This window comes from Rhinolophus hipposideros (assembly GCF_964194185.1).
Source record: "Rhinolophus hipposideros genome assembly, chromosome: 16".
In the NCBI taxonomy this organism is placed as follows: Eukaryota; Metazoa; Chordata; class Mammalia; order Chiroptera; family Rhinolophidae; genus Rhinolophus; species Rhinolophus hipposideros.
The window spans coordinates 40020989-40047636 of record NC_138062.1 but is presented as its reverse complement, the minus strand read 5'-3'; the positions used below and the strand labels follow the sequence as shown (position 1 = coordinate 40047636).

General features: G+C 39.1%; 1 protein-coding gene across 4 annotated transcripts; it reads right to left on the bottom strand.

Moving 5' to 3' along the window:
• Positions 1-568: 568 nt before the first annotated feature.
• Positions 569-12313, bottom strand: ZNF699 (zinc finger protein 699). Of its 4 annotated transcripts, none has more exons than XM_081076310.1 (6): positions 11799-12313; positions 9791-9879; positions 8667-8793; positions 5738-5836; positions 5148-5331; positions 569-4814 (listed from the first exon to the last, which is right to left on the bottom strand). In XM_081076310.1, exons 2-6 carry the CDS (start codon positions 9836-9838, stop codon positions 3356-3358), a joined length of 1917 nt encoding a protein of 638 aa, XP_080932436.1. In that variant the 5' UTR covers positions 9839-9879; positions 11799-12313; the 3' UTR covers positions 569-3355. The 4 variants fall into 4 exon arrangements, with proteins under 4 accessions (XP_080932436.1, XP_080932435.1, XP_080932433.1 ...); XM_081076309.1 differs by having other exon boundaries at positions 9791-9843; XM_081076307.1 differs by having other exon boundaries at positions 9791-12313.
• Positions 12314-26648: the final 14335 nt, after the last annotated feature.

The window sequence follows — 26648 nt, the reverse complement described above, 5'->3', positions numbered from 1 at the left end:
AAGGTGTGAATTCAAAAAGAAAAAAAGTGTGAATTCTGAAGCCAAGCAGATTTAGCTACATACAAGCTGTGTGTGACCTTGGGCAAGGTGTTTCTCGGCCTCTTTTCTCCCATCTCTAAAATGTGGATAATGATAGCATCTATCTCAAAGCTTTTTTGTGAAGATTAAATCCATTATAGCTATAAAGTGCTTCAAAGTGTCTGACACTCACTGAACCTTAGCTATTTAGGTCAACTCAAACTATCATTTATATAATGTACCATATATTTCCACTCAAAGGTACAGCAATCTTGGTCTCTCATGCTTTACTGACTGGATTCTCTCCTTCTCTTTTAACTCTCCTTCTATAACATAGGGAGCCCATGATGTGGCTGATTGAAAAGATAGTTAGTGCTTGCCTAAAAGATGCCATTAACTATGAAAAACTTAGAGCTATTATTCTTGTTAATGGTGAAATATAGTACACTTTCCCCTAAGATCAGAAACAAGGCAGAGATGTTCAGTTTCATCATTTCTATTCATCAGTAAAGTAATGAGGCTAGAAAAATAAATTATAAAGTTTAGAATTCAAGTAGGACTTTCTTTTATTGACACTGACAAAACTATATACACAGAAAATCCAAAATAATCCATAAGTATTTGAATAAATAATTGAATTTAAGTCATTGGATAAAAGATCAATGTACAAAAAGAAATTGCAATTCTGTGTAGTAGCCCCCTCCCCAAATTGAGAAATAAATAAAAAATTTTACAAAGCAAAACAGCACTCTTTGAGGAGCACTCTTTAGCAAGCTAAAGACATGTTAACAATGTTAACAGATAAATTAAACAAAGATATCGAGACCTCTATAATTAAAACTACAGAACACAGGAGAAATTAAAGACAACCTAGGTAAATAGACAATTATATTATGTTCATCAATTGGAAGACTCAATATTGTAAAGATGTCAATTTTATTCAGGTTATTCAATAAAATCAATGCAATTCCAAGTATAGTCCCAGATTTATTTGTGACAATTCATAGAGATTCTAAAATTAATATAGAAACAAATAGTGAACAGAGAAAGCAAGTCAATCTCGAAGAATAAAAAAGTTAGAAGGCTCTCACTACCAGATTTCCAAAAATACTACAAAGCAACATAAAGATTGAGGAGCACTCTTTAGCAAGCTAAAGACTTCTGAACAATGTTAATGGATGGCATCTAACCTTTCAGAAAGGACCTCTAGAACTACTTAGCCCTGGCTGAGTTCTCAGACTTCATAGAGCCTTCCCACTGCAAAGACCAGAGTAAGTTCAATGTGCTGACATTATCACCTCTGTTTCTAGATCCCATCTGCCCACTGCTGCACCCTCCCCTCCCCATATGTTATTATATCACAACTGCCAGGACTCTATGATTCATTTGGTGCAGACTCTACCCTGCTTTCTGAATGAGAATGAGGGCAAGTCCTAAACAAATCAGGGTATTATATTCCTGTGGATAACAGTAGGAAAGTGAGCCAATCAGAGTCAATGGCAATAACCATATTGGAATTGTGGTAAAAGACCATCACTGTCTATTCTCTGGGAATTCAAGCTGGAAAGAAAGCACCTGGAATGTTCTGGGGCCCACTGTAAAGAGAGCCTGCCGGGAAGAATAGCTAATGCAGGAAAATGCATAGCCACGACACTGAAACACAATCCATTCAGATAATGTCTTTTTAGCCCCAGCATCCATACACACCTGAAGTTAGTTCTACCGAAGGACTTTCCAGTAATCAAACCAATAAATTTCCCTTACAGCTAACAAATATGAAGAGCAGAAAGACAAGCCAGAGACTAGAAAAAAGTTATCTGCAATATACGTATATGTAATATACATATTATAATATATATATAATATATATTACATGGCATGTATCAGTGTGTGTGTGTGTGTGTGTAACTATAGAGATACACATACACACAATAAAGGGTGTATTTCTTTGACAACAAAACCCTTCAAAGAAAAAGAAATGGATGACATGCTTTTATGAGGTGCCCTCATAAAAGATATCCAACTAGCCAACAAGTACATTAAAACGTATTCAACATTATTACATATGAGGTAAATGCAAATTAAAACCAAAACAAGATATTACCAAATTCTCTGCTGAATGGCTAACATTAGAAAGTGCTGGCCAGGTATGTGGAACAACTGGAATTTTCACGCATTGCATTTAGGATTACAGGTGGAATCAACATTTTTGAAAAACTGGAATATCTACCAAAACTAAACATAAAGTCTACCCTTTGATTCATTAATCTCATTCCTACATAGTGTAGGAATCTGCCAAAATAGCAATTAAAAGGTAAACAAACATTATGTTGACAAAAGAAGCCCAACATATAACTGTACATACTGTATTTTAACTTTACATAAAGATTAAGAACAAGTAAACACAAGAAATTGCAATAAAAGTCAAAATTGTGGTTGCCTCTGTGAAGCAATTACTGAGAAGGCAGATGAAAGAACTTTCTGTATCCTAGAAATGTTCTGTTTATCAGCATGTATACGTGTGAAATTTCATCAAGCTGTACACTTAAGATTAGCACAGTTCATGCATATTAGTGTATGTAGCCTTAATAAAACAATAAAAAGTGATTAAGGGAAAGTGGTGTAAGTATACAGCCACGCACCTCTTAATGACTTTGAATAGTAAAAATGGATAACCTCAAAAACTGTGATTTCTCTTAGTAAAAAAAGTGAAAAAATACTAGGTGGGCAATTTCCAGTATCTGCTGGAGTAAATCAAAATGAAATTACCAATTACAAAAGAAAACTATAAAAGAAATTACAAATACCAAAGTGCCCATACAATAATCACTGCATTTAGAACAATGAAAGTTAATCAGAATTAAAAAAAAAAAAAAAACCCATTCCTGCCCTCATATGAAAAAATACACTTCAAATCCCCCATGGGTCCAAGACTTAGTAATGGAAATACCATTTACATCTGAACCAAAATAAAAGCACCTCAGAATAAAACATGTTAGAGCTGAAAAGTGTTTGAGGGAAATTTACCACCTTAAATATTCATATCAAAAAATAAAAACTGGAAATCAATGAGCCAACAGTCCACTTTAACGGTGAGGCACTGATCTTTGCTTCTAGTATGGGTTTCTTATGAATTTTGACTTATGATAGACATGAAGGAAATTACCACCTGGTTTACATACACAGGGTTTCTCTCAGTTGTAAGTTCTAAAGAGTCTTCAAGATGATGAGTGACAATTTCCTACTTTCCTACATCATAGGATGTCTCCAGAGTGTGAGATCTCACACATAGCCTAAGATTTGAAAAGCCTTGCAGATATTCCCATATTCCTTACATTTATATGTTTTCTCTCGTGTGAGTTTTCACATGTCTTCGAAAGTAGGCAGGACAAACAAAGGCTTTCCCACATTCCTTACATTCATATGGTTTCTCTCCAGTGTGGCTTCTTACATGTCTTCGAAAGGATGAGGGGCAACTGAAGGCTTTCCCACATTCCAGACACTCAAATGGTTTCTCTCCAGTGTGCATTCTGGCATGTACAGTAAGGTACGAAGAATGCCGAAAGGCTTTCCCACATTCCTTACATTCATAAGGTTTTTCCCCAGTGTGAGTTCTCATGTGGATCCTCAGAGCTGAAGGATAAATAAAGGCTTTTCCACATTTCTTACATTCATAAGGTTTTTCTCCAGTGTGAGTTCTTACATGTACTGTGAGGTGGGAAGAACTAATAAAGGCTTTCCCACATTGTTTACATTCATAGGGCTTCTCTCCACTGTGAGTTCTCAAGTGTTCAGTGAGGGATGAGGAACGGCTAAAGGCCTTCCCACATTCCTTACATTCGTATTGGGTCTTTCCAGTGTGATCTCTCACGTGTGCTCTAAAGGATGAAGGACAACTAAAGGCTTTCCCACATTCCTTACATTCATAGGGTTTCTCCCGACTTTGATTTTTCACATGTGTATTAAGGGAAGTGAGAAGATAGAAGGCTTTTCCACATTCCAGACATTCATAGGGTTTCTCTCCAGTGTGTTTTCTCATATGGATACTCAAAGAGGAGGGACAATTGTAAGCCTTCCCACATTCCTTACATTTATAGGGTTTCTCTCCTGTATGCGTTCTGACATGTACTGTGAGTTTTGAGGACTCACTGAAGGCCTTTCCACACTCTTTACATTCGTAAGGCTTTTCTCCAGTATGAATTCTTATATGTATTATAAGGTGAGAGGAAGAACTAAAGGCCTTCCCACATTCCTTACATTCGTATGGCTTATCTCCACTATGAATTCTTTTGTGTTTGGAGAGTGAGGACGAACAACTGAAGGCCTTCCTACATTCCTTACATTCATAAGGCTTATCTCCACTATGAATTCTTTTGTGTTCCGTGAGCGATGAAGAACAGCTAAAGGTTTTTCCACATTCCTTACATTCATAGTTTGTCTTTCCGGTATGAATCTTCATATGTGCCCTAAAGAATGAAGAACAACCAAAGGCTTTGGTACATTCCTTACATTCATAGGCTTTCTCGTCAGTGGGAGTTTTCATGTGCTTCTTAAAACAAGCGAAAAAATGGAAAGCTTTCCCACACTCCTTACACTGATAGGGTTTGCTTCCAGTGTGAGAGCCGATATGATCCTTAAGGGATGAATGATCCATGAAGACCTTTTTACACTCATGGCATTCATAGGATTTTACTTCAGTAGTTCTCTTGAGTGTGTTAAGATTCGAAACTTGGCAAAAGGTTTCTCCATACTGATTTTCCTCATTATAGTCACTGAAGTTCTCCACCAGATGACTTCTTTTAAAAATAAAAAGCACATTATTAGTACTAAATTTTTACCATTTTCAGTGACTATGTATGTTTTTTAATCCTGTCAAGTTATAAGCTGAGAGTTCTCACATAGGTCTCCACATCAGCCAATATTATCACTGAGTTTTTGACTTTTGATTTCTGATAATTTCTTACAACCAAATTATGTGTCAAACATTGAAGATCTCAGTCTCAGTTGTGGAAAAAGAAATCTTTGAAACTTCTTTATGAAATCATAATTTTTGACGAAGTTTTATACATTATTTAAATTTTAAGATTCTCTAGGTAGGCTCTACTTTCTTTTATATGAATGGCACTCACCTCAAATGTCTCTCGTGGGGTTTTTTCTTATAATCGATACCATGGTATTCCCAGTTTTTCTGTAAAATGGACAACGAGGAATCATTCCTTTTGAACTTTACTATTTTCTGTTCATTGGATATTTTTTCTTCACAAATATCTTGCGATGTGACTGACTCATTACTTTTAACTTCAGTCTCAAAACCTAAAACAAAAGGTAAAGGTAGCAGTCAGAAAAGGAGTTTTGGTAGTGAGGTTATTTAAGGACTTAATTTGGCAATAAGCACAATGATCAAAATGGTAAGCAACTAAGAAAAAACTCCATGAACACTGAGACTGATGGGTAACATGAATAGGGTATTATTAAGAGAACAAAACAAAAAGGAACTAGATAAAATATATGTGACCAAATACTAATTTACAAAGGGGAAATATGGAAGGTCTTTCCTCAAACAAGAAAAGTGTGAGAGGACTGATAAAAACTCAAAATAGTAATCAATGGTATTTGTGGAGAATCAGCCTTTTGGACAAAACAAAGTTTTGTTTTGTTTTTATTTGATTTTTCCAAATGTAATATCCCCCACCCAGGCGGTTTCTCCCAAGAATCTTGCCTTCCTGCTGTTCCCCCTGGATCGGTCTTCTCTTTGCTATCTCCAGGTCCTCCTCTTGTTTCCACTGGAAGATCAGAGAGGGTGTGTGTAGTGGATATCCTGTTAATGCAGAAAGGCATATCACATGAAAGAAAGCAATGAAAACCATACACATTTCCATGAGAAAAGGCCAAAACTTGTGTCTTCTGAAACTCTAAAGACCAGCAAGTGTGAATTTAATTGCAACAAATTGTCAAAAAAGTTTCTAAGGGTGTGGGGCAACGGCAACACAGTCTCTGATGTCTAGAACTGATCTGGTATCTAATCTTCAGTATCATTAGAAGCTGGTCTGATACACACAGCCAGGACATTTTGTTCTCCTGTTGAACATAAATAATCTCACAGAATACCATATCTTAAACACAATTACTCTGAGACCAAAGTAAAACGAAACAAAACAAAGTCACTTCATAATTTAGTCTAGAGACAGGCAAAAAAAAAGTCACTGTGCCACCCACAAAATACCCAATAATAGAATTTCCTCTGTTTTGTGTTAGCATCCAATTAATCCCACTGGGTTCAATCCAACTGAGTTAAACAGTGTTCCTCAAAATTTCATGTCCATATAGATCCATGGAACAGATACAGAGTCCAGAAATAGGCCGACATAAATAGTCAACTGATCTTTCAAAAAAACAGTCCTTCAAACAAAGACTGGTACTACATATTGACATCCAAAAAACGAATCAAGACACAGACCCTACACTCATCACAAAAATTGATTACAAACCTATATTTAAAATATAAAACTATAAAACTCTTAAAAGATAATAAGAGAAAAATCTAGAAGATCTAGGGTTTGGCAATGACTTACTAGATTCAACACCAAAGACACGATCTACAAAAGAGAACTGATAAGCTGGACTTCCTTAGTAAAATTAAAGTTTATTGCTCTGCGAAAGACAATATCAAAAGAATGAGAAGACAACCCACAGACTGGAAGAAAATATTTGCTAAAGGCATATAGAACTGTCATCCAAAATATACAAAGAACTCTTAAAACTCAAAATAAGAAAACAAACAACACAATTAAAATATGGGCCAAAGGCCTTACCAGATATCTCACCAAAGAAGATATACAGATGGCAAATAAGCATATGAAAAGATGTTCCACATCGTATGTCATCAGAAAAATGCAAACTAAAACAATGAGCCACGACTACACACCTGTTACGACAGCCAAAATCTGGAGCAGCGACAACACCAAATGCTGATTAGGATGTGGAGCAACAGTAACTCTCACTCACTGCTGGGGGGAATGCAAAATGGTTTGGCCACGTTGGAAGACAGGCTGGCAGTTTCTTACAAAACTAAACATACCTTTCCCATATGATCAGACAACCATGCTCTTTGCAATGTAACCAAAGGAGCTGAAAGCACTGTCTCACAAAACTTGCACACACATTTACAGCAGCTTCATTCATAATTGCCCAAATGTAGAAGCAGTAAAAATGTCCTTCTGCGGGTGGACTGATAAATAGGTGGGCATCCATCCAGACAATGGAATATTAGTCAGGGCTGAAAAGCCATGGAAAGACATAAAAGAACTTTAAAGGCGTGTGACTAAATGAAAGAAGCCAATCTGAAAAGGCTACATACTGTATGATTCCAACTACATGACATTCTGGAAAAGAGGAAACCGTGGAGACAGTGAAAAGATCAACAGTTGCCAAGGGTTAGAAGGGAGGGAAGGGATGAAATGGCAGAGCAAAGAGAATATCTAAGGCAGTGAAAGTGCTCTGTATGATATTATAATAATGGATACACGTCACTATACAGTTGTCCAAACCACAGAATGTACAACCAAGAGTGAAGCCTAATGTAAACTATGGACTCTGGGTGATGATGTCAGTGTAGGTTCGTCAACTGGAACAAATGCACCACACTGGGCGGATGTTGATAGTGGGAAAGGCTGTGGGGCCAGAGGGGATATGAGAAGTCTCTGTACTTTCTCCTTCAATTTTGTTGTGAACCTAAAATTGCTCTAAAAATAAATAAACAAACAAATACATATATATATTTTTTTTTTTTTAAATATTTCATGTCCACCCAGAACCTCAGAATGTTGCCTTATTTGGAAATAGGGTCTTTGCAGATGTAATCAAGTTAATAGGAAGTTATACTGGATTAGGGTGGGCCCTCATCCAATGACTAGTGTCCTTATGAAGAGGGAGAGGCTTAGAGGCAGAGACCAGAGCAATGCAGCTGCAAGCCAAGGACACCACGGATTGCTGGCTACCACCAGCAACCAGGAAGAGACAGGAAAGATAGTTTCCCATAAAGCCTTCAGAAGGAGCATGGCCCGGCTGACACCTTGATTTTGGACTTCCAGCTCCAAAAATATGAAAGCATAAGTTTCTATTTAGTCACCCAGTTTGTGGTACTTTGTTACAGAAGGCCTAGGAAAGTAATACAACCTGCTTCCATAGCAAAGTTCAAATCCTAGAATACGTGCTTTCTAACACCCTCTTACTGGGACACCCCACAGCTCCCCATGTCATATGCTCTCCCTCACAGCATGAGTGATAAACCCAACTTGTGTAACTATAAGTCTGCTCCTGATGGCCTCTGGGTAAAAGGCATCAACGCCAAATTCTCAAAAGGTCCCAACCCACAAACCTCCGTGTGCCCGAGTGACCCCTGAAGTCTATGCCCACATTTTTAATACTTCAAAAGCCTTGAGGCTTTCAACCACAAGAAAATGTCAGTTTAATACACAGATGTTTATTTTCATGGTGAAGCTATTAGACTGTAAGTTCCTTGGGGTCAGTGATATGTCACTCTTGTTTCCAAGTTAATCCAATTCCTCAGCCCAAATCCTAGAGTAAGGTTGATTGGTCAGATAAACTCGTTTTCTAAACCACTAAATGAAGGCATGTGGCCTCCTTACCTAAGGAGGCCAGATTCTGGAAGTTCTCCAGCATCACATCTCTGTAGAGGGTCTTCTGAGCGCCATCCAGCAGAGCCCACTCCTCCAGGGTGAACTTCACAGCCACATCTTCAAAGACCACCGAGTCCTGAAACATCCCGCATATTCTGTTCAGAAAGGTACCAAACTTCCCTAATGTGTTCGGGAGGATGGCTGATGCTGAGAATACGGCGGAACTGAGAAGCCATTCATAGGAAGTTCTGAAGATTTTATGGTTTCCCAGCATCCACCCTGGGCCTCAGCCATCAGGACTCTTCCTCTTTCTCCCCACACTTCCTTCCTGACTGATCAAATCCTGTCTCACAGACTGAACGCTTCTGAAACACTAAACTTATCTCTCCAGTATGATGGTGAACCATCCCAGTCTTATGCTTCAGAACAGTCCAGAGCATATAGCAAAAATGAGAGAAATGCTCTAGACATGAAATACAGCAGGTCCTGGAATAACTTCATTTTGTTATAACACTGATGACATGCCTTGGGAACTTAACTCCTGTTTATATCAACCTGTGGTGAAACTGGATTCATCATCTGTCGTTTTGCTTCAAGTCACAGAACCTACCAACAATGTTAAATGAGGACATACTATAATTTCCACAGTGATACCAACAATTCCTTGTCACAGAAACAATTTCACCCACTTCCTCTCTCCCACCACAGCAATCAGCCCAACATGAAATACCACGTCAAATCCAGATGAGGTTTGCAGGAATAAAAACACTCTGATGGGCAGGGAGCTTTTCTTTTTTTCATAAACCTGAGAGGCTCAGGTCCTGCAGAAGCACACCTTTCAATGCAGGCCCACAAATGGCCGTATTTCCTGATACTCTAGGCCAGGGGTCAGCAAATTACGGCACATGGGCTAAATCCCACCACCTGTTTGTGCAAGTAACGTTTTATTAAAACACAGTAAAACATGTTTATATACTATTTGTGGCTGCTTTCCCACTAAAATGGCAGAGCTGAGTTCCAACAGAAACTCTGGCCTTCAAAGCCTGGAACATACTTACTGTGTGGCCCAATTCACGATCAACGACCTGGTGGGATGGAAATATTCTTTTGGAGAATTACTAGCTCTTACCTACCTGTGTCATATTTTTCTGTAACTCAGCAGCTGTATTTTCTCCATCCATGTTCCCTTCATGAAGAAAGGCAGAGTATTGAGAAGTTAAAGCTGAGGTAGGAGAGAGAAGAAATGAGAAGCCAGGTCTCCCCACAATTTCCCCACTCATGAGCTTGGATGCTCCAGCACATCCTTTGAGTGACCACGCCCCTCAACACACACTCACACACATGCACGCACACATGCACGCACATGCATGACCCCAAGACACCCAAGCGAACACACACTGATCTCGTAAGAAAGTGAAGCAATCTTATCTCCTCTGGAGCTAGAAAACTGTGCTCTGGTTCTTGTTGATCGTTTTTGAAAAGGTTAAGAGTCCCATTTTCCAAGTCAGTTAACTGAAGTCTAAAAGTGTAGCTGTCAATTTGCCCATGAAAAAGCATCAAAAAGACAGGCAATGCCTTCAACCTTAAGAATGTACACTCCATCTCAAATCCAAGAAAGCACTGACTTATAACACAGACATCTGGGGGATCCATTCCCATATTTCTTGCTTCTGCAGCCCTTGGCTACAAGGCATTATTACTCAATCCCAGATTACCGGGCCCCCCCTTCATGGGCTGCAGGTTCCCTGAACCTGGTTTTTGAGAAAGAGCATCAACTGACTGAATTCTACATAGAGGAGGCAGAGAAGACTGCTACGCTGTGATTCTCGTTCTCAATTTTGCCTGTACTGACAGAAGCAGCAGGACAACTGTTTCAGATAACACTGGAAATGTACAACTGGTGTAGTGTATATACTTATATACTTATAAATATCATCAGTTCCAAGGGAAGAAACAATCAGCATCCGTGGGTTAAGCACTGACTTGTAAGGTTGGAAAAACAGCAGCATAAGGGTTAGAAAGAAAAGTGAAAACAAGGCACAATTAATGATACTTTTAAAAACTAATAAAAAGAATCAGAAAAGCTAGCAGTGTCCTTTGAACACTAATGATGTCAACAAACCCTTAGCATTTTCTGTAGGGAGAGTAAAACAAACAAATAAAGGGAACAGATATGAAAGTGTACAGGTCATGAATGAATTATAACTTTCCCGCAATGATCTAAAGTAAATACAACATTTTATTATATCCAGTCATTAAAGAAAAAAAAATCAGTTGTTTTGAAACATACACACAAAGGAAACGAAAGTTACAAATTGCCCCCCCCACCCGCCCCCGCAGGCTGACCAGGTAAGAATGGGATTCAAAAGTCCACTGCTGGGGCGGAAAAACTGTTTTCCTATTTCTAAGACCAGAAAAGTACAACTGAAAAAAAAAAAAAAGGATCTCCTTCATACACATTAGTGCAAAACAATTATAGTACAATCAAGAATTTAATAAGGATAATAATCAAAAACCAAGTTCATTTCATCCTAGGAATGAAGGGTGGTTGAAAATGGATTCATCAATAAATATAATTCACCACATTAAAAGAAAAAGATCACATGACTCATCCCCTTAGATACAAAATAGTGACTGATCTGTATTAAAGTCCATTGGTGACAATAATTCAACACACTACAACTAGAGAGGAACAGGTTTTACTAGGAAAAAAGCTTACAAACACCTACAGTAAACATCCTACTTAATGGTGAAATGGTAGAATCCCCTCTGAGATCAGGAACAAGGCAAGGATTCAAATTCTATGCAATTCTACACTAAACGGGAGGTCCTGGCTAGTGCACTGAAGAAATAAAAAGAAATGCAAGGTACAAGAAATAAAAAAGGAAACGCTGAAACTAGCATATAATCACGTTAAGTGTGATATTCAAAAACATCTACAGAAAAAAATGCTACATTCATAGCTGCATTCGGCCAGGAGACTTACAAAGATATTAAATAAGCAGTTCACTGTTAGGCACCTGAATACAAGGTAGCAAACGTGCCACACACAGGCACGGCAAAATTCAGCTTAAGTAACATCTCTTGCACAGAAGGGGACAGACGGGGACGCAGGTGAGGCAAACGTCCCCCCGTGCTCACCTAACACGCCGAAATCCACAGATCAGCGTAGGGGAGGTGAGGCTCTCGTCCCCGTGACCTGAATGGCAGGGATGCTTTTCCTTTTTGGAAAGGGAGCCAAGGATGCCTTTTGGATGCCGACTAAGTACGAGCGTGGTTCTCCATCTCTAGTCCGCTGTCACTCCGACGGCTGGACCCCGCCCGGCGCTCCCAAGTCACTGAGTCCGGGACGAGCCGCAGCCCGGGAGGAGCGGGCCGGGGCTCCGAAGGAGCGCCGCGGCGAGGGGGGCCTGGGGACGGGGTCCGTGAGGCGGCGGCCCTCTGACCGCCGACCCCGGGGCCGAGCTCTTAGCCCCCGGAGTACGGAGGGCAGGCGGGCCGGCCGAAGCCGGTGGGACGCAGCCGGGGGCGAACACTGACCTCAGAAGCGAGGGACGGCGCGAGGAGACCGGGCCGAGGGCTCGCGCACGCACAAAAGCGCACTCGTGCTTCCGGCCTCCGCGCCGCGCACAGCGTGAGGGACGGGCCTCGGGAGCCGGGAAGTGAGGTGCGCGGGAGGCGGAGGGCGGGGCGGCGTCCGCTGCCACACGGCGTGGAGAACCAGCGTTTCCTCCCGGGACCGACGCGCTTGGATGCTCGGGCGGATCAACGCCGCAGTTGGGGTAGGACGGAGCTGGGCGGGACCAGGTCAGTGGCGGGGCGTGGTTGACTGGCCCTGTGGGGCGGGGCTTAACGTAGGGCTGGGTCTTAGGGCGGAGTCGATTGAAACTTCCTAGGGAGCTGCCGCGGTCCGGGCCAGGGGCGGGGCTGCAGTAGAGGAGGGCTAGGGGCGGGGCTCGGGCTAGGGCCTCCTAGCCAGCCTCTGGAGGACCAGAGAACAGGATGCTCGAGTCCGTGTATACCTACCCTTCTGCACGTTGCTGTACTCAGGACTCGGAACGTAAGCCTATACTAATACATGAGATCTTCCTTCCATTCATTCCGTCCTTTCATTAGGCCTTTAGCTTTCCCTTTCATTGTTCTAGTGAATACTGCTCAAGCAGAGGAAGACTGTTGATAATTATTTATGTGGGTCCATTTACCTAGAAATCTTACTGACCTCTAATAGTTGTCTGCTAGTTATTTTGGACTTAAAACATAAATAACGTTTTCTGTACATATTTTCTTCTTGTTCTAATATTAACATTTCTTTCCCTTTTTTTCCTTACTTGTTTGTGCAGGGCTTCTCACACTAGGTTATAAAGTCAGGAAGAAATCAAGCGTTCTAGACTTGGTCAGTAATGATTATCAAGCTATTTGCTGTAGGTTGTGGCCTTTATTAAGTTAAAGAAGTCCTTTCTAAATCTGGTTTCTAGACACTTTACCAATTTTTGATCAGTGTTATCAAATGTTTCTGCATCTACTGAATCGATAATATACTTTGCTCCTTTAACGTTATATCATAATCTGTATAAAATCTTTTAATTTTACATAGCCCAATGAGTCTACACTGTTTTTAAAAACATGGTTTCTAGATTTCTTATCTTGCTTTAAAAATACTTTCCAAACTGTAGAGTACAAAAATAGTTTCCTAATTTTATTACTATTGAAACTTTTCAATCTTTACTCCCCCAGGAACGTATTTTGCTCTATGGTGTGACATAAAGGTCTGTGATGTTAATAAGCCACAGATAAGCTTGAATATTGCCCGCTAGGTTGCTTATTTGTTCACTGCAGGTCGAGACCGTTAGTTCAAAAGCCTGCTGGCACCAAACTTAAATTTTTACACATCCAGTTGTTTTTTAAATAGCCTTAAAAAATAGCCATTTAGAGCCTACCTGCTTTGTATACCCTGTGAAATCTCACTCAGCATCTGTTGAAAAATTGATTAAATGGAGCCTTGTGGTGATAAGACCCCAAGCGGTTGTGGCCCTTCAGAGCCCTCTGATCCGAGGATTCTCCTCCCCGGGCTGCGGAGCAAAATCATCTTGACATATATACCTTCTCCCAGGTTTTCCTCTCCCGTAGGGGTTCTCTTGCCATCCTCCTTTTCTAATTGGTGGCCCCTGTGCCATAAGCTTCTGTATGGTATCATGCTGTGAGCGACTTCTCCTCTCATGCAACCCTGTCCAAGTGCCACCCTGTCAAAGAAAAACCAGTAGTGGACAGTAGTTAAAGCAGTAAAAACACCCTGCAGGCACTGAATGAACCGCCCACCCCCATTTTGCTTGGATGTCAAGTCTGATGGTGCCACACACACCAAGAGAGTATAAACAGATTTATTACTTACATTACAAACGACCCTTGGATCAACAAGGTGAAATAACTCTGTTAGTAAATGACCATCAAACATCAATTTTTGAAGACACTAGAGACAAATTGTGTCAGTATCAAAACTCAAAGCACTACAGGCACTATAACCTACTGTTGCGGATTTCATAGCCAAGAGTTTACATTCCTTGTACCAGCTTCTGCAACTCTCCTATCCTCCTTTAAAAAATAAAGGGTATACTAAAAATAATTGGGGAGTGGGTATTGTTTTGGAAAAAACTTAAGGTCTGTAAACTGTATTGTGTGTCCACATTTTCTGTAGCCCCCCCCCCCCCACTCAGATACTCTTCTGGCTTCCATACCTCTAAAATTAACTCACTTCACAGTAATCGACCTCTGTTCAGCCTTTTCTAGTATTTCTTTACATCCAGATTCCCAGTACCGTTTCACTTTCATGTGACAAAACAATACACCTGCACTGTGACGCCACAAGTCTTCAGTAAAGGCCCCTCATACTTTTTCCATAATCTCCCAGACTCACCTCCCTCTTCTTCTGCCTTAAATCTCGATGTACATGCCTTGCTTTTATGTTCACCTGATCTAACCTCTTCTCAAGAGGAATGTCTTAATCTCAGGAAAACTTTGGCTGTATGAAGACATCAAGTTTTTGAGGATAAATTACAATCTGATCAAAGCCTGCAGGTTCACTATCTAGTCCATGACATAAACCTGGGAAGCAAGTTCTCACACCAGAGAATTACAGCCATTCAAAATACTCTCCTCCCCTTTTACCAAAAGACAACTTAGAGGATTCCTAAGACTTACTGTAAACTGCATTGCCGACTTAAGTAATTATCTCCTTCTATGACATGACTAACGACACCCCTGAATCTCTGCCATGGGAGGTCACTGCAGAGTTAGTCCCTTACCAACTCAAGGCTGCGATAGAGAATTCTCCCAAACTATGATAAGCTGTTTTGTTTTTCTGTTCGTATCAGGAATGGATGACCAAGCTCTTGTACTTGACCTCACAAACATAGTGGAAATCAGAGACTCATTGGGCATTACAGTTGCTTTCGTGACCCAGTAGCTAAAGAATCTCCCCCTTGCTTCAGGACAGTAGGCTCAGCCGCAGTTAGCAGAAGCCATCTCAGGCTTATGTCATCGCTTCACCCCCAGTGTAATGTCAGAACCGCCAGTTTCAGATGCTGCAGTGCTTGCTCCCTCTCGCTTTAACTGCAGTTTGTACGTCCCTCCCCAGGGAAGAGGAATCACAGAGAGGAAACTAAACTACATTGAAAAACTGAATCACAAACAGTGAATTAATGTTGCTACATGAAAAGGTCAGATGCAGCTATGCAGTGACTAGTCATCTCTGTGGCGAAAGTGCAGCAACAAAGGTGCAAAGAATAGGATGCATTCGAGTATGCAGCAACATTTCAAAGTGTTAAAGACTCACTGGATAGGGGGATGGATTTTGGACAGGAGTCCACCATCCTCACCAGCATTTTGAATAAACCTGCTTTTCTTTAAAAAAAAAAAAAAAAAAAACCACTGACCGGGACTTTAAGGAAACATAATGTCAGGAGGGTCTATGGGAAGAGCTAGGGCTTATGGAAGTTCTTGCTTTCTATGTCATCACAACAACCCTACAGGAAGAACTCTGTGTTTATAATAAAGTTCTGTGGTTCTAACTTCCCCTTCCCTTAACTTCCTTTTCCGTTCTATAAATACCCTCCATCTTGGCACTGCAGGCCAGAATGTGCACATGGCTTGTTATGTCTGCATGCAATGGGTTGCAACCTTTTCTTTTTCCCCAAATACATCCTTTTTGGTGATGAAATATCTAGTTGATATTATTTTTCAATCAACATTTGGGGGCTCCTCCAAAATTCCAGAGAAGAACAGCCCCTGACAGTTTCGTGGCAGGTGAGCAACCAGGTGCTGGTACCTCCCATAGAGCCACTTTGGCTCCCAGCTTGCCCTCCAATTCGGAAGCGAAAGGTATGTCTTCTGGAATCGAGCTTCCACTTTTTGTGTTTTGAAGCTCTCTGGGCTTTATGCAGGAATTGTTTAGAGGTTTTTGTTGTTGTTGTTAAAAAAGCCTTGCTTGTGTCAAGTAATGGTCATTGGTACCAACTCAACACCAACAGGAATCTCCAAGTTGGGGTGTGATGAGAAAGGAAACTTCACTCAGTGCATACAGCTCAATTGTGAAACAGCACAGCTGTAACTTGGCTATGAACAGCATGGCTATGAAGTAGCCCTGGGGTGAGGTGGTCCTAGGGTGAGGCCCCTCTCTGAGTAGACAGCTCTCCTCTGCTCCAGTCCAGTCTGGTTTGGTCTGTTCCACTCTGCTCTGGTCTGGCAAGACGTCTTTGGTGTTTCAACTGCAGCTGGGGAGATACAGTCTTCAGTGGAAAGGAAAAATGTGCTCCCAGAGCCAGAGAGGAGCTGACTTATATAGAGAAAATTCTGTCTCCTCCCTGACTAGTCTGCTTTCATGCAAATGGGGCTCTAAATGCTTGCAGTTTCATTGGTCCAAAAAGCACTGTCCTGATTGGTCAGAATGGAAACTCTCTGATTGGTTGGTGAAGATGCTAATGAGGATCTAGCTGTGCAGCTCTGATTGGACAGGGAAAGTCTCAGTCCTACTGGTTGGCAGGAACGCAGTGCAGGCCGGCAGTTCAGTGCAGGAGGTAGGCAGCTTAGTACAGGTTTCTCCCTAAAGCACAGTGTGAGAGGCCCCTATTTAGAAATGGCTGCTAGGCTCTAGTTTTACATTTGAGCCCAGTTAGCCACCAGGAGCCCTTCTTGGTAAGTATCTTCTTTCTCGGGGTTCACACTTCTTTGTCTGCCTGTTGTCTGAGTATTCAATTTGGCACATCAGCTTGATTTCTTCAGAAACAGCTTTGAGACAAAGCTGACTTTCTCCTAAAGATCCCTTTGGTGACAGAGGTTATTTCTACCAACTTAACGCCAAAACTCAACTCACAATTAGTCAGTTTAGCCCCATGTTAGACTGTGCCGTCTCATTGAGAGGAGTGCCACACAGTACTAAGCTCAGCCTGCAACTAGACTCTACCAGGGTCAGTTATTTTCCTAGAACTGGCTTTTTAGCCTTTGGCCTGGTCTGTGATCAGAATGTTCTAAAGTGAAGCTGGCTGGTATCTGACCTGTAGGTTGCTCGAGCTGTTGTAAATTGTCTTGAGCCCTTTGCTCTAGAAGAAAAAGTATCTGCAAAATGGGACCTCAGCTGTCTAAATATTTTAAGACCATTTCTCCTTTGCCAGGGACCCCAGCCAAATAAATGGTTAAAAGCTACAAGCAACTTTCATGGACATATTTAACTAAATGGACAGATCTGACTAAAAATAGGAAGGTCTGACAATTAAGATTGCAAACTTGTTGCAACAGTGTTGCTAACTTTTTTTGATATCAGAGGGATTATTCATTATGAATTTGTACCAACTAGACTAACAGTAAATTTACTACTTGGAAGTGCTGAAAAGGCTGCGTGAAAAAGTTAGACAACCTGAACTTTTCGCCGATAATTCATGGCACTTGCATCACGACAATGCACCAGCTCACACAGCACTATCTGCGAGGGAGTTTTTAGCCAGTAAACAAATAACTGTGTTAGTACACTCTCCCTACTCACCTGATCTGGCCCCCAATGACTTCTTTAATTACCCAAAGATAAAGGAAATATTGAAAGGAAGATATTTTGATGACATTCAGGGCATCAAAGGTAATACAGATGACAGCTCTAATGGCCATTCCAGAAAACAAGTTCCAAAATTGCTTTGAAGGGTGGACTAGGCACTGGCATTGGTGCATAGCTTCCCAAGGGGAGTACATCGAAGGTGACTGTTGTGATATTCAGCAATGAGGTATGTAGCCCTTTTTCTAGGATGAGTTTGCGAACTTAATTTTCTGCCTTGTAATTACTTTTTAACACCAAATAATATTCCATTGTATGCATACATTACATTTTATTTATCCCCTCATTACTGGATGGATACTTGGACTATTTCCCTTTTGGAGCTGTTATAAATAATGCTGCTATGACCATTCTGTACAAGTTTTTGTGTGGATTTATGTTTTAATTTCTCATGGGTACATACCTACATTTGGAATGACTGGTTCATAGGATAACTCCATATTTAAGGATAAAGGATAACTCCTTTTGATGAACTGCCAGACTGTTCTAAGGTAGCTGCACCAATATACATTCCCACCAGGAAAATATTCTGATTTCTCCACATCCTCACCAACACTTGTTATTTTCTTTTTGATTAGAACCATCAAAATGGTCGGAAGTACTATCTTACTGTGGTTTTGATTTGCATTTCCCTGCTGGATAATGATAAGCATTGTTTCATGTGCTTCATGGCCATTTGTATTTTCTTTAGGAAAATATTCTGCTCTTTTGCCCATTTTTTAATTGAGTTGTCTTTCTTTATAAAGTTGGCTAAGGTCATTTTGAAGACATGATACGTTCTTATCAAAGAATATAATGATCTTTTACTGTATCACTGAGATGATCTTTTTTTTATCTATTAATGAAACAAATTATATTAATTGATTTTCTTGTATGCTTCTCTTGCATTCCTGGGATAAACCCAACTTGGTGCTGATATATTATCTTTCTCATTTTTTGATGTATTTGGTTTGGACATATTTTCTTTAGAATATTTGTATCCATGTTTATTAATGAGATTTACCTATCACTTTGGTTTCTTAGAATGGCTGTGTTGTGTTTGATATCAGTGTTATGCCAGTCTCAAAGAACATTCCATCCCCTTTATACTCTTAATCAAGGTAATCCCTTTGATAACTCAAACTGTTTTGTGAAATTGTGTTAAAAGTGACATGTCAGTCTCCCATGGTACTGTAATAGAATCCTCAAAGTGCAAAACAAATATGATGTTTTGGATCATGCACAGTTCTGGTGTTTTGCCTAAAGGCTAAATTAACCTTCCAAATACCTAAATCTTGCCATATAGCTCGCATAAAATATTATTACCTATACTAATATTACTAATATGCAAATATACGCATAGGTGATCAAATACGTTGAAGTATAGTTTAAGTAATAGAATCTTCATAAGTGTGTCTAATCCCTCGAAGATTTTGAGTCAGATTGGAATTCTGTCTTGGAATAGCAGAACTGACTTATAAAACTCTGAGCTTGGTATTTTCTCTGTGGGGCAAATTTAAACAGAATTTAAAGGAATTTAAAATTTTCTAATATTTGCTTTTATTTTGTTTTATTTTTTTCCTTAAGGAATCTGTCCAGACAGTGAGTTATTTGGGGCTGGGGAGACCTGGAGCCTCTCTAAGGGGGATAGCATAGCCCAGATTATTTCATATTTTACATTTTTTATTATAAAATATATATAACATAAAATTTGCCATTGTATGCAATTCCACTCTTAGGTATCCATCCAGAGAAATCCAAAATATCAATTCAAAAAAATTTATGCACCCCTGTGTTTATTGCAGCACTATTCATTATAGTCAGGACATGGAAACATCCGAAACACCCATCAGTGAATGACTGGATTAATAAACTCGGGTACATTTATACAATGGAGTTTTACTCAGCCCTAAAGAAGAATGAAATCTTACCATTTGCAATGATATGGATGGACCTAGAGAACATTATGCTAAGTGAAATAAGTCAGACGGAGAAAGACAAATACCATATGATCTCACTTATACATGGAATCCAAAAAATAGAATAAATGAACAAACTAATCAGAAACAGTCTCAGAGACATAGAGGAAAAATTGAAGGTTGCTAGATGGGAGGGGGGTGGGGATGAGGGAGAAGGTGAGGGGATTATAAAGCACAATCCGTAACCACAAGACCGCCACAGGGATACAAAAGTCAGTTTGAGGAATATAATCAATAATGTTGTAAAGATTTTATACGGTATCCGATGGACACTTGTCTTATTAGGGAGACCACTTCATGAATGATGTAGGTACCTGATCACTGCAGTATATACCTGAAGCTGAATAATAATGAATGTCAACTATAATTTAACATATATATAGCCACAGGATATGGAGTACAGCATAAGGAATAGAGTCAGAACTGTAACAGCTGTGTACCATGTCAGAGGGGTAGTAGATTGGGGGAGAGGGGTTATCACTTTGTGAGGGGTATAAATGTCTAACTATTACATTGTTTTGTACACCTGAAACTAATAATAAAATAATAAAATAAATAAAGGGCACACGTGATACAGATACATATTAACATCTATAAAAAAATAAAGTGCTTTAAAAAAATTGCCATTGTAATCATTTTTTAAACCATTCGGTGGCATTAATTACATTCACAATGCCATGTGACCATCACTTGCTAGTTGATTTTTTTGTAATTATTTTAGGACTGTTCAATTTATATCTACAGAGTAATTTTTGGTATCTTTTACTTTTCTAGGAATTGATCTATTTCCTGTGAGTTTTGAGCTTGACTGACATAGTTCTTCATAATGTTTAATATCTGAAGCATCTATTATCGTGTTCTTTTTTATTTTCTCTATGAGTTTCCCTTATTTTTTTCTTGAATAATCCTGTCTCACTTTTTCCTATTTTATTCGTTTTCAAAGAACCAGTTTTTGTGCTTGATGTTTTTGTCGTCATATTCTTCTTCCTTTCCTTCAACTTTTCTTCATTTATTTTGAGTTGTTTTCCTCCATCCTTTTAAGTTGGAAACTTAGAAGAATTTTTTACTTCATTTGTTTTCTAATATAAACATATAAAGTTTAATTTTTTCCCTAAAGGCCACTTTAGCAGCAAACTACAAGTGTTGATACCTAGAACTGATCAATAACCATAGTATCATGTATTTTTTAATTACTAATTTAATGTATTATATCAACGGTATATTTTATCTGTAGTCGCACAACAGCCTAGCCAGCTGTCCCTCCATGTCTTTCCTTAAGGAAAGAAGAGTCTGAGAGATTGTGCCTTTCTGGGACTCTGTTCCATCCTTGTCTTTACACCTTATGTCTCTGTCTGGTCCCCAAAAGATGGTTTGCAGCCAAAGATGGGTAAGATATCTCACGGGAGATACAACCTAAGCCAGGCGGAACCGAGTGGGGACCCCCAATGAGCTGCCTTAGACAGGTATGGGAAGGGGCCTTGCCTCCCCTTGCCCCTGCCTGGGAAAAGCTGTTGCCAGCTCTGGCTTTTCCCTTGCACCTGTTTGTGAGAGAAGTCATGAAGAGAACAAAGATCAGTTCTCTCCACTTATCTCAACGGAGCTGTTACAATATGAGAGACTTGACCCTGAAAAGGCACATACCTTAGGTAAGACATCATGGGACCTTGTGCTTCGGCTTTTTACAGACAAAGGGTGATTGGAATAGACATTTTTCTACTATGATGTATGAGACCTTGTAAAAAACAATGTTACTTTCTTGTAGTTGTATACCTATCAATAAAAACCTTCAGTCAGCCTTATTCTGGGCTCCAGTCCTCTGAGACTGAGAGACCCCTGGCCTTCGGAGAGATTTAACCGCATTAAGTCTCTGTTTGTTTCTTTCTTAAAAACTTAACCCAAACCGCCCCTTCTCGCACCCTCACTGCCCTTGTTGTGAGGGACGCGACATTTATCCATGAGTTATTCATAAGCCTAATGTTTCCTAAATTCCAAATGTATAGCTTTTTTCTATTAGAATGAATTATATATTTCTAATGTTCAACTATTTTTTTATTATTTTTTTTGCCTACTAAAATGCCAGTTTCATATATTTCAACATAATACAGATGTTCCTCACCTTATGATAGGGTTACATCCCAATAAGGCCATCGTAAGTTGAAAATACCGGTAAATACTTAAGTATGTGTCTCTAGCTGGTTCATAACCACCACAGCATGTCCCCACCTGGCAGGTGCCAAAGTTCCCAATTGTCTCCAGAATGTCTTTTATACTTGCTTTGTTCAAATCAAGATCCTAACAGGGTCCCCACATTGTTTTTTTAGAATATCTCTCTTAGGTTTTTGTTTTATTTCCTTTTTTTCCATTTTTAAAAAATCAATTCACTTATTGGAGATATCAAGGTATTTGTCCTTAAGATGTCCTACATTCTGGATTTGGCTAATTGCCGCTTCTTTGTGTTTAACTTGTTTGTCTCTGTATTTTCTATCAATTGTAGTTAGTCTAAAAGCTTGATCAGATTCAGGTTTAATTTCATACGTGCACTTTTAAACCTGAAGAAGATACTTTAACTGGATGTAGAAGTCTAGGTTGATGGTAATTTTTTTTCTCAGCACACTGAGGGTGTCATCCTGCTTTCTTCTGACACCCATTGTTGCTCTTGAAAAGTGAGCCATCAGTTTGTTTTTCCTTTTTAGGTGACTTGTGATTTTTCCCTGGCTGCTTTTAATATTGAGGGGGGAAAAAAACAAATACCAGAGAAGAAAATCCTATAATGAATATAGGTGTGGGTTTCTTTTTCCTTAGCTTGGGACTTATTTGCTTCCTGGATCTGAAAGATAGTGTCCTTTATAATTAGCTAGAAAATTCCTAGCTAATGTCTCATCAAGTGGTGCTAACAAATTCTGATCTGGTGATTAATCCTTGCATTGGTTTTCTAACTTCAATGAGTATGTTTTTTCATTTCTAAAAATTATGCTTGTTTTTTAAAGCTGCCTGACCATTTTTATCATGTCTTAGTTCGTATTCATCCAAGTTTCTCTCAATTTCTTTAAGCATGTTAACTATAGTTTTTTATATGCCATGTCTAAAAAGTCTAATATCTGAAGTGTTTTTCTTCTTTTTTGCTGTCTGTATTTTGGCTGCTTCTCAATCATGGTACATTGTGTATTTGTGTTGTATAATTTTGTTAACTGTGACCTCCTCAATTTACTTAGAACTTTATATGTGGGAATTCTTTGAGGCCTAGCTTGAAGTTAAATTTTCCAGAGATAGGTCCATTTATTCTAATTGCTTCAGGGAAACGCCATCTAGGACACTCTAAATGAAATTCTCTTGAGGGTTTTTTTGACTGCATGAATAATGTGAATTTGGACTAAAACCTAAGACTTTCTTTTGCTACTATATCCGATGCCAAGGTCTAAACCAGTACATTTTGTCACCCTCCTGTTCTGCATGGAAGCTTTTCTTCTCTTTAAAACTTTTAATTATGGATTCTCAAACATACTCAGGTGTAGAAGGTACTGTGAAGCCTCTCCGTACTTGTCACCCAGCTTCAATGATTACCAATATTTTGCCATTCTTAATACATATGTTCTTCCCCTTGCTTGCTATTGTAATTGAGTTTTGTTTCCCCGGAGCATATTAAATCTAATACCTAACATTTTATCACTTCACCCATAATTTGGTAACTTTGGAAGAAAAGGACAGCATACGGATATAACCAGTATAACTCAGTTTGGGGCTAAAAGAGAGAGAAATGTTGCAGAGTAAGAGACAGAGGAAACAGTTCTTTAATAAAACCAAATTTTAAGAAGTTTTTATCATTATCACAATACTGTGATCACACGCCCGAAATTAACAATATTTCTTTATATATTCAGTGCTCTTTGGCAAAACAAGTTGGGACACACTTGTAGTTAAACAAGTTGGGTTTATTACTCGTTACAGAGAGGCAGAATACACACCATGGTGAACTATGGGGCATCTCAGTATATTGATGGTAATTTTTTTTCTCAGCACACTGAGGATGTGAAAAAAGAATTAAAGGATTTGGGCTTGTGTTAGATGCTTTTGGGGGAGGGATCTAAATTGGACATCAGGAAGTGAGAGTAATTGTATAATTGGGTATGTTAGGAAAGTTTACCTAGAAGGAGAGAAAACTGGACCGAGGCTAAAGATGTCATTGGTAAACAAGTAGCAGTCACTACTGTTAGCTGTAAAGGGGGTTGGAGGATGTTTGGTCCTTTTTGAGGCCTGGATAATGTTTATGTTTTATCTGTTCAGAGATGATAACAGAGTGGCCTTGTTTTTGCTTTACTGTGTCATGGTCACAGAATGGCCTTGTCTGCTGTTGCTGTTGTGAAATTGTTTATATTCAACAGGAGAATACCCTGACCTAGCTGAAAATAAGACCTAGCCGGACAATCAGCTCTAATGTGTCTTTTGGAGCAAGAATTAATATAAGACCCAGTATTATATTATATTTATTATATTATATTATATTGTATTGTATTATATTATATTATACCTGGTCTTATATTATAGTAAAATAAGACCAGATCTTATATTAATTTTTGCTCCAGAAGACTCATTAGAGCTGATTGTCTGGCTAGGTCTTATTTTCGGGGAAACATGGTAGTACAGGGGCAGCTCCTGGATGTCAGGGGCTGCTTTCTTTTTCCCGATATCATCTAATACCCAGTATGTGTTCGGTTAACCACCAATGTCTCAAAATGTTATTCTATAGTTGGTGTTCTTGGAGGCAAGGTCTGAGGTCCACACATTGCAGTGGCGAGTTCTGTGTCTTAAGTTTCTTAATCAGTTCTCCCTTCACAACTGTTTGGCTGCTGTATCCTCATGATGTCATTTAACATGTTCCCTTCCTCTATAAACTGCTAATTAGATTAAAGGATTTGTCGGGGTTTTTTGGTGTGGTTTTTTTTTTTGGCAAAAATATTGCATAGTTGACGCTGCTTTTTGTTGCATAGTATCAGAACTCACATGCTACCCAGATGCCTCTTTCGTGATGTTGAGATTTATCAGTTGATTCCGGGATCAGCTTGATCCTTCCTTTATAATGTTCTCCAGCTTATTTATATAATCTTAAATTATCCCCTTAATTAATAAGATTCCTTATTAATTACAAAAGGAAAAAAGGGTAACTTAATGGGAAAACCTGTTGCATACCACTTTCACCAAGTGATCAAAGTTATCACCAAGAATGAGACAAACTGGCTCCTGAAATTATGCACTGAGAAGGGCATCAGTTATGTAATACTTCTTCCAAAAATGTACTCACTAAATCTAACCAAAGGAAACATCAAGTAAGCCAAAACAGGTGCAGTCTATAAAATAACGTGCCCTGGACTTTCAGATCTTCAAAGATGCAGAAAGGCTGAACAACAGGTCCAGATTAGAGAAGAGTAAGGAAACATAGTTTGAGGGCATGAACGGGATGGGAAATTTACATTGGACCAGTTTATGAAAATCTACATATGGACTGTATGGCAGACAATAATATTAAATCCATGTTAAGTGTTCCTGATTTTGGTTATTGTGGTTATGTTTGAACATGTCCAAGTTCCCCTGACACTCTGAAATGTGCAGTAGAAAAGGGTCATGACATCTGCAGTTTCCTCTCAAATGGACACATATGCACATCTACAGAGAAAGGAGGGAGAAAGGAAATGTGATAGAACTTTAACCGTTGGGGAAGAGTCTATGTGAAGAGTATATGGAAGTTCATCATTTCTCCCTATTCTTATAACTTTTCTTAGAATTTGAAATTTTTTCAAAATTAGAAGTTAAAAATATCCCCATTCACTTTTCACCTAACATTTTAGTGGTCACTGATTGTTATTACCTAGATCCATTCATTCATTAGTGGTTGCAGAATGGTGACTTTCTGATTCTAGCATTTTCTTCATAATAAATAAAGCTTCTAATAAAGCTTCTATAATCCTTCTATAAAGAACTTTCCCTATCACAACTTTTAGTAATCCTAAAATACTGCCCCTAAAGGAGGGGCGATACATGCTTGATTCATTTCCTTTTATGAATTTTCAGAATAATGACTTGATATCGTGGCCACCTTCAATAGTAACCACGGAGGATTGTTTTTAAAGTATCATTACGAACTCATGATTTTGTTTTACATTTGATACAGTTCAATTGACTGCAGTCATTATTCTTTATGAAATTGTTCCAATCAAAGCAAGTGGGGGCACTATTAAGTTATCTCCTATGTATTTTTGATGCAACCCCATTAATCTTTGATAGGCTCCTTGCTTTCCGGTATAAGATGTTTCAGGTTCTTGAACATTTCCTGTTCTCCACTGGGCTCAGCTATTTCCCAAGTGAGTCCTGGTTTCTTTCATGAGCAGATGCATTGAGAGGCATTTTGGCACTAGAGGGGCTCATGGCTCCTGAGCTGTTACTAACTCAAGGCATTTTCGGTGGTGCAGTCTAGGAAGAAGTTTAAAAAGAAAAAATAATAAATACGTACTACGTTCCCAATTCCTAATTGTTCTTGGATAGAGACAGAAAATATTTTTTTAACTTTTTAAATTAGTTTTAGGTGTACAAAACAACGTAATAGTTAGACATTTATCATTTATATCCCTCACACAATGATAACCCCCCTCTCCCCATCTACTACCCTCTGACATCGCATACAGCCATTATATTTCCACTGTCTCTATTCCTAATGTGTACTCCACTTCTTGTAACTATATATATATATATGTATATATATATATGTATATATATACATATAATTATAGTTGACATTCATTATTCATTATTGTTCAGCTTCAGCTTCAGGTGTACAGTGCAGTGATCAGGCATCTACATCATCCCTGAGGTGGTCTTAGGGAGATAAAATCTTAACAGTGAACTGGACTGTGTGTATGTATATTTGTGTGTGTGAGTGTATGTGTGTGT